Source organism: Macaca mulatta, chromosome 2 (genome assembly GCF_049350105.2).
Source record: "Macaca mulatta isolate MMU2019108-1 chromosome 2, T2T-MMU8v2.0, whole genome shotgun sequence".
Classification (NCBI taxonomy): Eukaryota; Metazoa; Chordata; class Mammalia; order Primates; family Cercopithecidae; genus Macaca; species Macaca mulatta.
Window position 1 is genome coordinate 87,022,271 of NC_133407.1, and position 13,323 is coordinate 87,035,593.

Sequence of the window (13,323 nt, forward strand, 5' to 3'; positions counted from 1 at the left end):
GTGTTGGGAGATCCACTGCTCTCTTCAAAGCTGTCAGACAGAGTCGTTTATGTCTGCAGAGGCTTCTGCTGTGTTTGTTATTGTTTACTGTGTCCTGTCCCCAGAGGTGGAGTCTACAGAGACAGGCAGGTTTCCTTGAGCTGCTGTGAGCTCCACCCAGTTCGAGCCCCCCAGCAGCTTTGTTTACCTACTTAAGCCTCAGCAATGGCGGGCGCCCCTCCCCCAGCCTCGCTGCTGCCTTGCCGGTAGATCACAGACTGCTGTGCTAGCAATGAGGGAGGCTCCGTCGGTGTGGGACCTCCTGGCCAGGTGTGGGATATGATCTCCTGGTGTGCCTGTTTGCTTAAAGCGCAGTGTTGGGGGTGGGAGTTACCCAATTTTCCAGGTGTTGTGTGTCTCAGTTCCCCTGGCTAGGAAAAGGGATTCCCTTCCCCCTTGCGCTTCCCAGGTGAGGCGATGCCTCGCCCTGCTTCAGCTCTCGCTGGTTGGGCTGCAGCAGCTGACCAGCACCGATCGTCCGGCACTCCCCAGTGAGATGAACCCAGTACCTCAGTTGAAAATGCAGAAATCACCAGTCTTCTGTGTCGCTCGCTCTGGGAGTTGGAGACTGGAGCTGTTCCTATTCGGCCATCTTGCCATAAATCCACTATTTTTAAGGCAAATAATTTTATAGAAATAGTTACTAATTTTATAAATGTATATAATACATTTATATATACTACATATACATATATTTGATATATAAAATATATAAGACATATATAATTGATTTTACCAAGTTAGTGATTAAAATGCTTTATCATGCATGTCATTGCATACTCATTTCCATAGTAATTTTCCGGAAATACTTTGGAGTTTGTTGCATCAAGTGACTTCATCTACCTTTATCCCAGATGTGACTCTGCTGGAAGGTAGAATTCAGTGAAAATTTAATGATGTGTAATGAATCTAAATGCGGTAGTAAGGGTGTCAGACAGATATCCATCATGGTGAGGAGTTAATATCTCTATCTGCATTACATTCTAATTGATGGTTCTGTCTGATGTTTGAAGAGCGTTAAATTGCCGATGTACATGTGATGGAATGCCTATTGTCAGGCTAGAGATGAAAACTCTGCCTCACCATTGCAGTTGGCTTTTAAATGATTTATAGAGAGGTGACTTTGAATGTTTGTATTAGAGGTCAGAATTAGAGATCTCACATTTCTGTAGTAACTCTCATGTGCCAAGCCTTTTCTGAGCATAAACCAAGCTCTATGATTCAACTTGAGAGAGAGAGGGAGAGAGACTGATTGATTAAAATGGGAGAAAAAAATCTAGAGAACTGCATGGAGAAATATTTGTGTAAGTTAATCTATAATGCATAAGCTGAACAGTTAAAGAAGTAAATATGATATCATATCAAGATACCAGCAATTCACTGATGTTTAGGCCAAAGGGGAAAAAATTGACTAGTGGTAGGAAATTGCAGTTTATAAAGCACATTAAAATAAATTGGTTTCTAAAGTGTTTAGAGAGTCTTTATTCTACTTTCTTCAGATTTTTTTCTATCCTCTGGTATTTTATTTTGACATTTTCTTTAAACCCAGTAAGATTCAGTTTCTTCCTCTATAAGTTAATCAGCCATCACCTAACCTATCTGAATAGTTTTTATTAACTTCAAACATTACTTCCTTTCTCTGCTTGTCTTGATTTTACCAAAGACAGAATTCAAATGCTACACTTCCTTGAATCATTTTGGAAGCAAGGCCAAACAAGAAGGGATGGAGGGAGGGAGGGAAAAAGAAAATCAGTGTAGATCCATGAGAACATTTAGTATATTATGTGGTGATTTTTATATTTTAATCTCTACATACAGACTAAATGTTAAAAAAAAAACACTATTGTGTGTGTGTGTGTGTGTGTGTGTGTGAATATTATACATCCTCCTCTCCATCTCCACAATGTCTTGCAGAATTATATAATTATTAACTCCCCACCAATCCTTGACAGTTCTATCTCCTCTAAGACTAGAAATGTTCCTTCTAACTCATATAACCTATCCACTACTCAATAGATGCTTTGGGTTCACTATGTGAATGAATCCTGATGACAACACTACAAAGTTTATATTAATATTATACCCATTTCATATACGAAGACCCTGTGTTGTAGGAAAGTTAAGTTTTTTGTCAGTGTCACCTTCTCCTAGTTTTTTCCTCAGTATCTTTGGCCCTTGTGCACTATGCTCAGTCATAGCATACCACTCTAGGGTTTTCAAGTGGGGCATTCTTATTCTTCCTTTGTGTTTGTAAATTTTCCCCTTTCTGGGTATTCTCCTCTCACACCCTCCTCTCTTGCAAAAGCAACTTAGAGGTCACTTTTTAAAAATAATTATTTCTTGTATTTTCTGATAGAATCAATCACCCCTGAGTTTCACTGACACTTTGCATATTTTATCTCACTTTTTTGTTTGTTTGCATTGTCTCTCTGATTTGATGGTTCCCTATTTGTGGAATACGGTCCTATTTATTTCTCTCTTCATTACTTATCTCTGCCTGGCATGCATTAGATAATCATCTTTACTGAGTCAATGCTGGGTAAGAATGATTCCTAGATTTTAGGGTAGCATATGAAAATTCTAGTCAGAATTACAGTTTTTATTTTATAAAATGTAATATTTAGTTATATTTGAACTTTCTTAAAAATTTAGGAAATTTTAATTATATGGGCCTCAGCTAGCCAAGATTGGAGGTATGTATGGCCATAACTCTGTGCATAAGTGCCACTCCCTTCGTGAAATCCTTGTTTTATCTTTTTCATAGGAATTTACTTGTCCACCACGATTCCTAAGGCAATTAGCTAATCAATTATCAGTTGAGCTGTGTTCTTTGCCCACCACAGTAGGACACACAGAAAAATCATAAAACATTGTGAGGGACCTAAGATCCAGCTGGGGTGACAAATCTAATACACAGAATATTTAAGTATACTCTTAATCTGCAGCCATAATACACCAGTGGGTTACTGAATACAGGCTTAAGACCACTTGCAGTTAATTCACCCAGTTTTCCTAATACCACTCAGCAGGATACAACAAGCTGTCATCCAAAGAGGTGCAGGGGAGAAGAACCTCCATCTGCCACTCCTGTAGCAAGGTTATGAAACCAAACTCTCCTAGGCTGGCAAAAGGCTTTCCTCTTTGGATTGATGCCATCCCAGACTTTTATTTAAAGTTCACTGAGCCAGGCCAATTCATGTCACTAATTTCTTGGGACATCTCAGTCCTCTCTCATAGTCTTAAAGTTTTGTAATCTTTTTGGTAAGTTATGAATCTGTAACATAACAGATTTTGCTTCTTGTAGAATTCATACTTCATTTAGTTGTTCTGCCTATTCTTATAATGAATTTGTGTTTTTAAGACTAGCTCTGGCAATGTAATCATTCCAGAGCTTTTATTATTTTTTCCCTTTCACTTACCAAATAACAGCTTTATTACTTTTGTCTTCAATTTTTAAAAGTTATTTTGTAACCATGAAGGTTTAATTTTGCCTTCTACATTGCATCATCCTTCAATATAATTGCGCATTCATGACTGTTGTTATTCTCCTGAGCTTCAAAGATTAATGGGGTGTGTGTGTGTTTGTGTGTGTGTGTGTGTGTGTGTGTAATTTTGTTTTCTCATAGCTTTTCCACTAAATACCTTCTACTTTCGTTTTTCTTTTGTCTTCCTTTCCTATAATGACATCAACAGAAAATTATAAGATTAATTAAATAAAACATGAGTTTCTATAAGGAGAATTTAATTCCCTTTATTATAATCATTAAAATTTTATGGATGCCCAATATGGCTTACTGTTTTGTTTTCACCTTGTTAGTTTTTTAAATTGTGTGTTTATTTTATTAAAATATATTTTTCTTATTTTCACAGGTAAAAAGATGGCCTATCAAAAGGTCAATGCAGATCAAAGAGCTCCAGGACACTCACAGTACTTAGACAATGATGATCTTCAAGCCACTGCCCTTGACTTAGAGTGGGACATGGAGAAGGAACTAGAGGAGTCTGGTTTTGACCAATTCCAGCTAGACAGTGCTGAGAATCAGAACCTAGGGCATTCAGAGACTATAGATCTCGATCTTGATTCCATTCAACCAGCAACTTCACCCAAAGGAAGGTTCCAGAGACTTCAAGAAGAATCTGACTACATTACCCATTATACACGATCTGCACCAAAGAGCAATCGCTGCAACTTTTGTCACCTCTTAAAAATACTTTGCATAGCCACCAGTTTATTTATTTTTGGGATTTTCATAGGTTATTATGTACATACAAATTGCCCTTCAGATACTCCATCTTCAGGAACAGTTGATCCTCAGTTATACCAAGAGATTCTCAAGACAATCCAGGCAGAAGATATTAAGAAGTCTTTCAGGTAGGTAAGAAGAAACAGATGTTGTTTGAATGCATTTCTTGGGAAAAATGTCTCACGGGGGTATTGAACTAATGATTTTGCCGTGGTTCAAGTCAGTTTTGCAAGCTGAGAAACATAACTTACCACCACAACAAGAATAGAAACTTCAAAGGGGGGGCACAGATTTTCAGATTTATGGTACTGCAATATAAATTTGTGATGCAGTTTTATTAATTACTAGTAAGAATCATAACTACTATGGAGACTAAAAGTCTCCAGCCACTGTATTTTCTCCCTCTTGGGGAGCCTCATTAGACCAAGTTGGGATGCAAAGATTGCCAGATATACAGGTAATAAAAACTAGGATGTTAGCCATATGATTAAAGACTTTAATGACATCAGAGTAAAATAAACCTGCTTTATGGGCTGAAGTAACTGTCTTCAAAAGCTTCAGTGATGTCATATAACTAGTGGATAACTTGGAAAAGCTGTTTGTTATTTTATTAGCATACATGTTGAGTTGTAAAAGGTTTTCTAGTTTACATATTTAGTGAAGTGAAGAACTGAATATGCAAGATGAGGTATTACCTTCCATATATATCTTCTATATTTGCAGAAAAAGAATAGTCCTAGGTGAATCATGTATGTTGTTTGTAGGTAGATAGAGTAGTGAGGTACTACTTCTCCAGGATATTCTTTCTGGGTTATGCTGATTTGTTACAGTTAAGATGTTGGCAGGTGTGCATTTCTAGGAATTTTCTCAGGGAAGCATGTCCACTGAAGATGTGTCAATTAATTCATGTGCTGAAATACCAGGTGTATTGGTGTTGGTGGATTCTAATCCTCTTCCTGAAGATTAGGCCTCAGTGACGGACAGGGATGTGTTCCCTATATCCTTCTGTGTCTGCTATTCCCTTTTGTATAAGCATCCCTAGACATTTAATATGTGGATAATAACACTTTTCATGAGACTTCCCGATGTAAAATTGTTTACATTGAGCTGAAAGATACGCTGTTATCTTATAATGAATGATTGTATTTATCAGGACCCAATGAAGACATCGGAAAATTTCCTGAATATTTAAAATAAAAGGCATTTAAAGTAGAGAAATGCTTCCATCAGTGATCAGGAACCTATGAGCCAATCAGGGGATACTCAGGTAGCCCAGAGATTCACAAAATGGAGCCATTACTAAACCTAGACTAGAGGGAGAAAGCAATGGGACTGGAATGTCTGTGCATACAAGTGCAGATGAGGGACATAACCTCAGCTGGAGACACCACTGAAGATAGAGAGAGGGAAATACCCCAGCTTCTCTTTTCTTCCTGCCACTAAGTGTCCTAGCTATTGTCCTATTGGCTGAAACCAGCAAGAGACTGCTGACTTACAACTTGAGAAAACTCATTTTGAAGGGATCCACTGCCTGCAATATAGGATGGAGCAGAAAAAGGGAAAGTTGCAGATAAATCTAACTGGCTCAGGATGTTATTAGAAAACAAACCAAGAAAATAGAAGGACTCTATAAAACTGTTTTTACTTTAACTTCGTTATGGACATCTGTTCTATTACAAAATGTCTTCTGGAAAAAGATCCATAGCGTTAATTTCTTTTTAACGTTAAGGACAATTATGTGTATGTTTTTTGTTTGTTTGTTTTTCCTGAGCAGCTGGTTAGTTTTTAATTTATTGATGCAATGAATATCATAACCTAGTCTGCTTCCTTCTTTACTTTGACTCTTAGTAAATTTAGAGTCAAATTTGTATTTGTAGGTTTATAAGGAACTTTATGACATGCATTTTGTTTACAAGCTAAGCTACGTATTTATTTTCCCTCCTTATATAACTTTGGCTTTCCTTGTCTTGTTTTAATTCATTTTTCAGCTCTGTAGTCATCTTTAAAAGCTGACTTATGTCCTCTTTGAAAATAGGCAACTGATTATAAAATTTAAAATATATAATAATTACATTAAAATATTCATTATTTCTCTCAGAACGGAAGCTGCAAGATGGTAAGGATTATATTCCAGTCTTAGACTACAAAATCAACAAAATAACATACGTGTCAAAGCTAGCTATGAAAGCATAACCACTAGCAATTACACTCCCAGGTAGTACTCTGTGATTAGACACAGATTCACAATTATGGGCCCATCAAGTAGCCATATTTTTTTTTCTTTCTTGAGATAACATACTTTGTTCTTCCAAACAATTGTATTTTTGTACAAATATCTTTACAAACATAACAGCTCCTCATCCAAAAATAACTTCTCCCTCAGTAGTCGTCCTAACCACATGTCATTATGAATCTCTGTTTACTAAGCAATCTTAGCCTTAATTCTGTGCCTCCTAGTAGTAGTAGATTCCTGCTATTACTTTTCATGAATTTATTACCAATTTTGTGCTCTTACTGGTCCACTCTTTTGTTCAATTGCTGTATCTCTTTTCTATTGGTTCTCTTTTCCTGGACATGCTCTAAACCTGTGTCAGTTCTTATCAAACAGCCTAAAAGTTGTGCAATACAAAATATGTTCTTTTTATAATAGACTGCAGACTCAATGAGAGAATGGACTACACTTGTTTGTGCACCATTAAAATTCCATCATCTAATAGACATTGAGAAATTATTTTTTAAAGAATGAAATGAATGCATGAATAAATGAGAAACAGATCTGTTTATCAATTATGTTACATATTTTTAAAATTATTTTATCATTTAGATTTTTCATTATATTATAAATATATATATACAAAATATTATGAACATAGTATTCATTTATATTATATGTTATAATTATTTTAAGTTATATAATTATATTATGATTACTCAGAGGATAGCCTATGTTCTAATTTTAAAGAAGTGGCAATTTATATCAAAACCACATACTGTAAAAATATTGAAGTATCACTACTGATGCTTCAGTTCCAGCTGAGGCATAAAGACAGTTGATGCTACATTTCTAAGACTAGCATGTAGCATGTAGAGCTTTAAAAAAATGATAGTATGGGCCCAGAGATGATTATCCATTTTTGGCTTATGAGAGGTTGGAGAAGCAAAGGCTAGGTAGAATGGAGAAAGTGAAGCATTTTTGAAAAAGCTGCTGATGTGCTTTAAGTCTCTGTCTCTTCTCAAGAAAGGAGTCTCAAATCCAGTGGAAAAAGTTTAACAGAACTATTTGGAAGATGTAGAGGTGGCAAAACTACTTAGAATAACTTGATGTCTTTCTTATTCAGAGAATTCAGCCTCTTACTTCCCATATCTAAGTGGTAAGAGATTCACTGGCTAGTTGCTGATAAAAGTGCAAAAGAAGGCCAGGCATGGTGGGTCACGCCTATAATCCCAGCACTTTGGGAGGCCAAGGAGGGTGGATTGCCTGAGGTCAGGAGTTCGAGACCAGCCTGGCCAAGATAGGGAAACTCCGTCTCTACTAAAAATACAAAAACAAAAAAAAGAAAAATTAGCTGGGCATAGTGGCAGGCGCCTATAATCCCAGCTACTTGGGAGGCTGAGGCAGGGAGAATCACTTGAACCTGGGAGGAGGAGGTTTCAGTGAGCTAAGATTGCACCATTGCACTCCAGCCTAGGCAACAGAGTGAGACTCTGTCCCAAAATAAAATAAAGTAAAATAAAATAAAATAAAATAAATAAAAATTGCAGAAGAGGTAGTTGTTTCAGGTGGCGTATGGCGAATATTATTTCTGTCTGGGCTGAGAGGGAGATAGCAGGAGGCTTGGAGAGGGAAGAAGCTTGAGGTGTGTTCAGATCCCTGGGGGCTGTAAGCCAAGAGCTGCAGGAGGGTACATTATTACTCATGTCAAAGGAAAATGAGAAGTCTCCAGTTGTAGAATAAAGAGTCTCCAAAAAACACACAAAGCGTACACCAGAAAAGTTTCAGCTGAGAACTCTTCCTGAGTAAACACGTTCTCTGAGTCTCACTGAAGTGTTGATCACCAAAGTGATTTAATTCTTTTGCAATTTATACTAGTTTTTGTTTTTATTTTTGCATCTTTTCCCAATGCTAATTGCTATATTCTCCAATACATTATTCTTTTATTCCTATTCTCCAGGATGAAATGTCATTGTTATCCTTTTGTGGACCAGAGATATTTGTGACTCTGTGTCAAGTGCTTGTCCCTAATCTAATCAGCTTAAGTCAGTTGAGATGCTGGTTATCTTGTATAAACCATGTTTACCTATGACTGTTGAGAAAGCTCTTTAACTTAGAAGAAGCTTGAATGTCACAGGTGCAATAGTTCATTTCCATTATATAATAAAGCCACCAAGCCTTTAATAATGTATTTTTTATTTAAAGAAATGACATACACACACACATATATATAATTGTTGTTTTGCCATTGAAAGTAATGGCAAAAGCAGCAATTACTTTTGCACCAACCTAATAAATTCTGAAGATCATAAGCATATTTCTGAGCAGAGTAAGTATGTTGAAAACTTCAAAACATAGTTTGAAAATATAATATTGTAATATAGGATATTTGAATAGATAAATTAATGAGGTTTAGTTTATTTTTGAATGCAGGAATGTGTTTGCCTTTGACAGCTGTAGATGCTGTGAAATGTTGAGACAAAACGGAGAAAAATGTGTTGTATTCTAATTATGGCTAATATAGTTTCTTTTTCTTAATGGAAAGGGCATTATGGTTCTTTCTAAGTGCAACATGTACAGAAAATTATAAAGAAAAAAGTAAACACCATCCATAATCCTACCTCTTTTAAAAAATCATTGTTTTTCCTTCTATCATTCCCTATGAATCAACAAAATAGTATTAGGTCATGTATTCCTTTGACACCTGCTTTAGAATTTTTTTAATTAAAATATTAGAATCACTTTTCAAGCCAATAAATATGGATTTAAATCACTACATAAAATACTGCCTGGTATTCCATTATATGGATGCCATGTAATTTAACCTATTTCTTATAAAGGGACCTTTCGGTTTCCTCTGCAAACATTCTTGTACACAAATCCCAGTGTGCCTATTTAATTATTCCCTTCCGATAAATTCCTGGAAACAAATCACAGCTTCATGGAGTTCACATTTGTGTAAGTTTGCTTTGTGTCACCAGATTGTCTTCCAGAGCCACTAGCCGTCCAGGTTCTTATTTTTTATTTGCTTTTGTTAGGCCAAAAATAATGTTGATAAAGGTTTTCTATGTGAATTGACCTTGTGCATTTCATTTTTCATATATGAGTTACTTTTTAAAGGAGTTTCCCCATGGCTTTTATTGGTTCTTTCCCATGGTGTTTATAGGTTCAGAAACTAAAATGTCATAATAGTAAAATAGTCAATCACAGTATGATACCCCATCTCTTTGCATTTCTTTTGCTAAACACATTTTACTTTCTAACTTCACAAATAAGATGAATAAATAATAAAATACAATCTCTAGAGATGTATATATTTTTAAATGTTCGCATTATTTGGACAGGGCAATGTTTTTCATCATTGATACAAGTAAGCAAGCATGAATTAATTTATACTGTGAAATGATCTTTATAAGCAAAATAAAACACCATATTTTCTTAGGTGAGGGTTAACTCTTAAAAACGTTTGAAAATGTTATAAATTGGCTGGGTGCGGTGGCTCATGCCTGTAATCCCAGCACTTTGGGAGGCCGAGGCAGGCAGATTATGAGGTCAAGAGATTGAGACTATCCTGGCCAACATGGTAAAACCCTGTCTCTGCTAAAAAATACAAACATTAGCCGGGCATGGTGGCACGGGCCTGTAGTCCCATCTACTTGGGAGGCTGAGGCAGGAGAATTGCTTGAACCTAGGAGGCAGAGGTTGCAGTGAGCCGAGATTGTGCCACTGCACTCCAGCCTAGTGAAAGAGCGAGACTCTGTATCAAAAAAAAAAAAAAAAGAGAGAGAGAAAGAAAGAAAGAGAGAGAGAGAGAGAGAAAGAGAGAGAGAGAGAGAGAAAGAAAAGAAAGAAAGAGAGAGAAAGAAAAGAAAGAAAAGAGAGAGAAAGAAAGAAAGAAAGAAAGAAAGAAAGAAAGAAAGAAAGAAAGAAAGAAAGAAAGAAAGAAAGAAAGAAAATGTTATAAATTGTCTTCAACAATACCATAATGAATAGCATCTTGTCTGGAAACCTAGTTAAAATGCTGCTTCAGATATAGGCATATTTTGGTCATTACTTAATATAATAAATTGAAGTGGATTCCTAAGTCTCGTTTGTTTTCTGTTCTTCTGAATGTACTTTTACAGATAATCTTCTACTCCCTTTTCTCTTTCTTCTTTCTCCTCTTCCTCCTCCATTATTCCCTTTCAGCAACTAATTAGTATATTTAGTTATCTTATGTGTAATATGGGTGGTGCATTTTGTAGTACTAATTGAACTTTACCATTGACACTATTTGGTTAGGTTACCTGGCTTTAATGGCATTGAACCAAAGGAATGACAGATTCACTGCATATACACTGCCACTTCCTGTATCATGCTCCGTGTCCATGAATCACAGCACTCTTTATCACTGCACTCAGACCTTGCCTCAGAATTCTTCTCCATCCAACATTCTTGAAAGCCCTTATTATTTGATCAGAAGTACATAAGGGGGAATTTTCCATTCTTATCCTATGATCTAGCTACGCTGGATCAAAAGATATAAATAAGTTCATTTAACTTACAAGGATGACTTTTTCTCTTCTGAAAAGATAAATTCCATAATTTTACCAGGTCAACTATCTACAGCCAAGAAACACAACTTATGACCACTCCACAGTGCCGAAGAGTTCAAAATCTTAGAACCCTGCATTTTAACATTCAATATATTTTTATCGTCAGACAAAGTTGATCTCTTGAAAGGAGAAAATCTCTGTCCAAGCTATCTAGAAACAAAATACATGTAATTTACTTTTTCACCCATATCTTTCTCACCAGCACTAATTTATCATCCTGTGACATAAGAAAATAAGCACCTGGGCTGTTTTCCTGTCCCCTTGTTTTAACCCAGGCATTAGGTTTGTTTACTTGTTACAATATTGGTGTCTTTCCTGGGCAAACAGTTTTCTCATTTTTTTATCTCTCCCTTTCCACACCTGCCACCCATGTTAACTTCCTTCCATTCAAGAACCACTGTACTTCATTTACCAAAGAATGTATAATTGAGCAAGTTTCCTGTTCAAGAAAGCTGACCAGTTATACATTACCTCCAGTCTTAAATGAGGGAGGCAAAGTAGTCCTTACCTAAAGATAAACTGGCTGTGGAATCCATGAAGACCCACAGAGTGTTTTTATGGTTTTCAGGGCACTAGAAAGGCTAATATAAAATAGTGGTCTGTCTGTCCTCTGTCCCCACAGGAATATATTTTTCACTGACATGCTTTTGCACAAACACAAGATTTTACTGTTGTTTGATGATGGTGATGTCATCAGCAACTGTTCTCTTCTACTCTCCAGCCTTACTTTCCAATCATTTTTTTGGCCCCTCTTCACATTATTATTGTTATTATTATTATCGTTATTTTGTACTTTGTCTTCTCTGTTCTTCGTGTTTTTTTGTCTCTCCCTAATTTCAGTATTAAAATGAATGAGAGTAGGAAGATTGGGAGAAATGAAGAAAGCAATAAAGCAACTGCTATTTTAATTGGAGAAAAACATGTAAATGTATGCACATAATTCAGTGTATGCAAACAATAACAGAGTGAATTTAACAGTAATAGAGTGATGGCTCCTAAAGGAAGTAATTAACTATCCTATTATTGATCTCTCCAGATAACAAATGTACATTGTCTTAAGTTTAATCAGAAAAGGAATACGTAGGATAAGACTGATTTAATTATCCATAGAGTTTCATTGCTCTGAACCTTAAATAAGGCAACTTCTTAATTCAGAGTTTCTCAGTGTTATGCAGAATGGCATTAATTGTCTTAACTGGATTCAACTCACAGATACAAGCTTATGACCCTCACAATCCTTAGGTATTTGGCTAGAGCAGCACCCACCAATGGGAAGAATAAAGATTGTTGACAGTAGGGCCTTTGACTGCATAAGCTTCTCCATCTTAACCTATTAAAATACTGTAAAATACTGTTTGAGATCTGGCTCAAGTGCCCACTCCTTCATGGAAATTTCACTGATATCCCATCAGCTGAATTTTCTATTTCCCTTTGCAGTCCACAGTACTTCATTTCCTTTCATTTTGTTGGCATGAATCACTTTGTTTCATGGTGGAGAAAGAACTATGGGTCTGGCAGAGTTTAAATAGCATGTAGGCACTCAGTAAATCTTTACTGCATGAGAAAAGGAACCAGAATGCAGATCTTCTTGATAAACCTTCATTTCCATGTGGATTATCACTTTTTTAAAAAATGAAAATAATGTATACTTCTGGTTATTTATACCTGTTATTGAAATTTTAATCATACATATATATGATTCACATATATAAAAATGGCTGTGTGTGTGTTTATATATATATGGGATATGTGTGTGTATATATATATTTATTTATTCATACACACACACACACACACACACACACACACATCCTAATCCATGCTTTAGAAATTAAGCAAGATATTTGAGAATACACACACACACACACACACACACACACACACACATCCCTTTGATTTTTAAACAAATTTTATGTATGTACTCATAGCATGTACTAAAAAAGTTGATTTTGAAGAGAGAGGATTTTTTTTTTCTTACATAAACATGAGCTGGATGTCTACTATATTCCAAGCACTTGGCTAGTCTCTCTATAGTTTTTAATGACATTCTGTTTAATCTTGAGAGCATTCTTTTTCTATAAAGAAGAAATGAAAATAAAGATTTCACAAAAGGTATTTCCCTGATCACAGGTTTTCAGAAGGTACAAAGTGGATCCCCTCACAGGTCTTTTTATATTCTGCTAATTTCAACTTCAGGAAGAGGTTGTCTCAGTCTGGGCCATTTCTGCCTAAA

General features: G+C 35.9%; 1 protein-coding gene across 6 annotated transcripts in view; it reads left to right on the forward strand.

Moving 5' to 3' along the window:
- NAALADL2 (N-acetylated alpha-linked acidic dipeptidase like 2) overlaps positions 1-13,323 on the forward strand; it is a 1,473,645-nt gene that overhangs the window by 719,031 nt on the left and 741,291 nt on the right. For all 6 annotated transcript variants that reach the window (XM_028843862.2, XM_077994177.1, XM_028843863.2 and 3 more), the window contains one exon: positions 3,910-4,411. In XM_028843862.2, coding sequence (XP_028699695.2) covers positions 3,918-4,411 — 494 coding nt within the window. In that variant the 5' untranslated portion in view covers positions 3,910-3,917. The remainder of the gene's footprint in view (positions 1-3,909; positions 4,412-13,323) is intronic.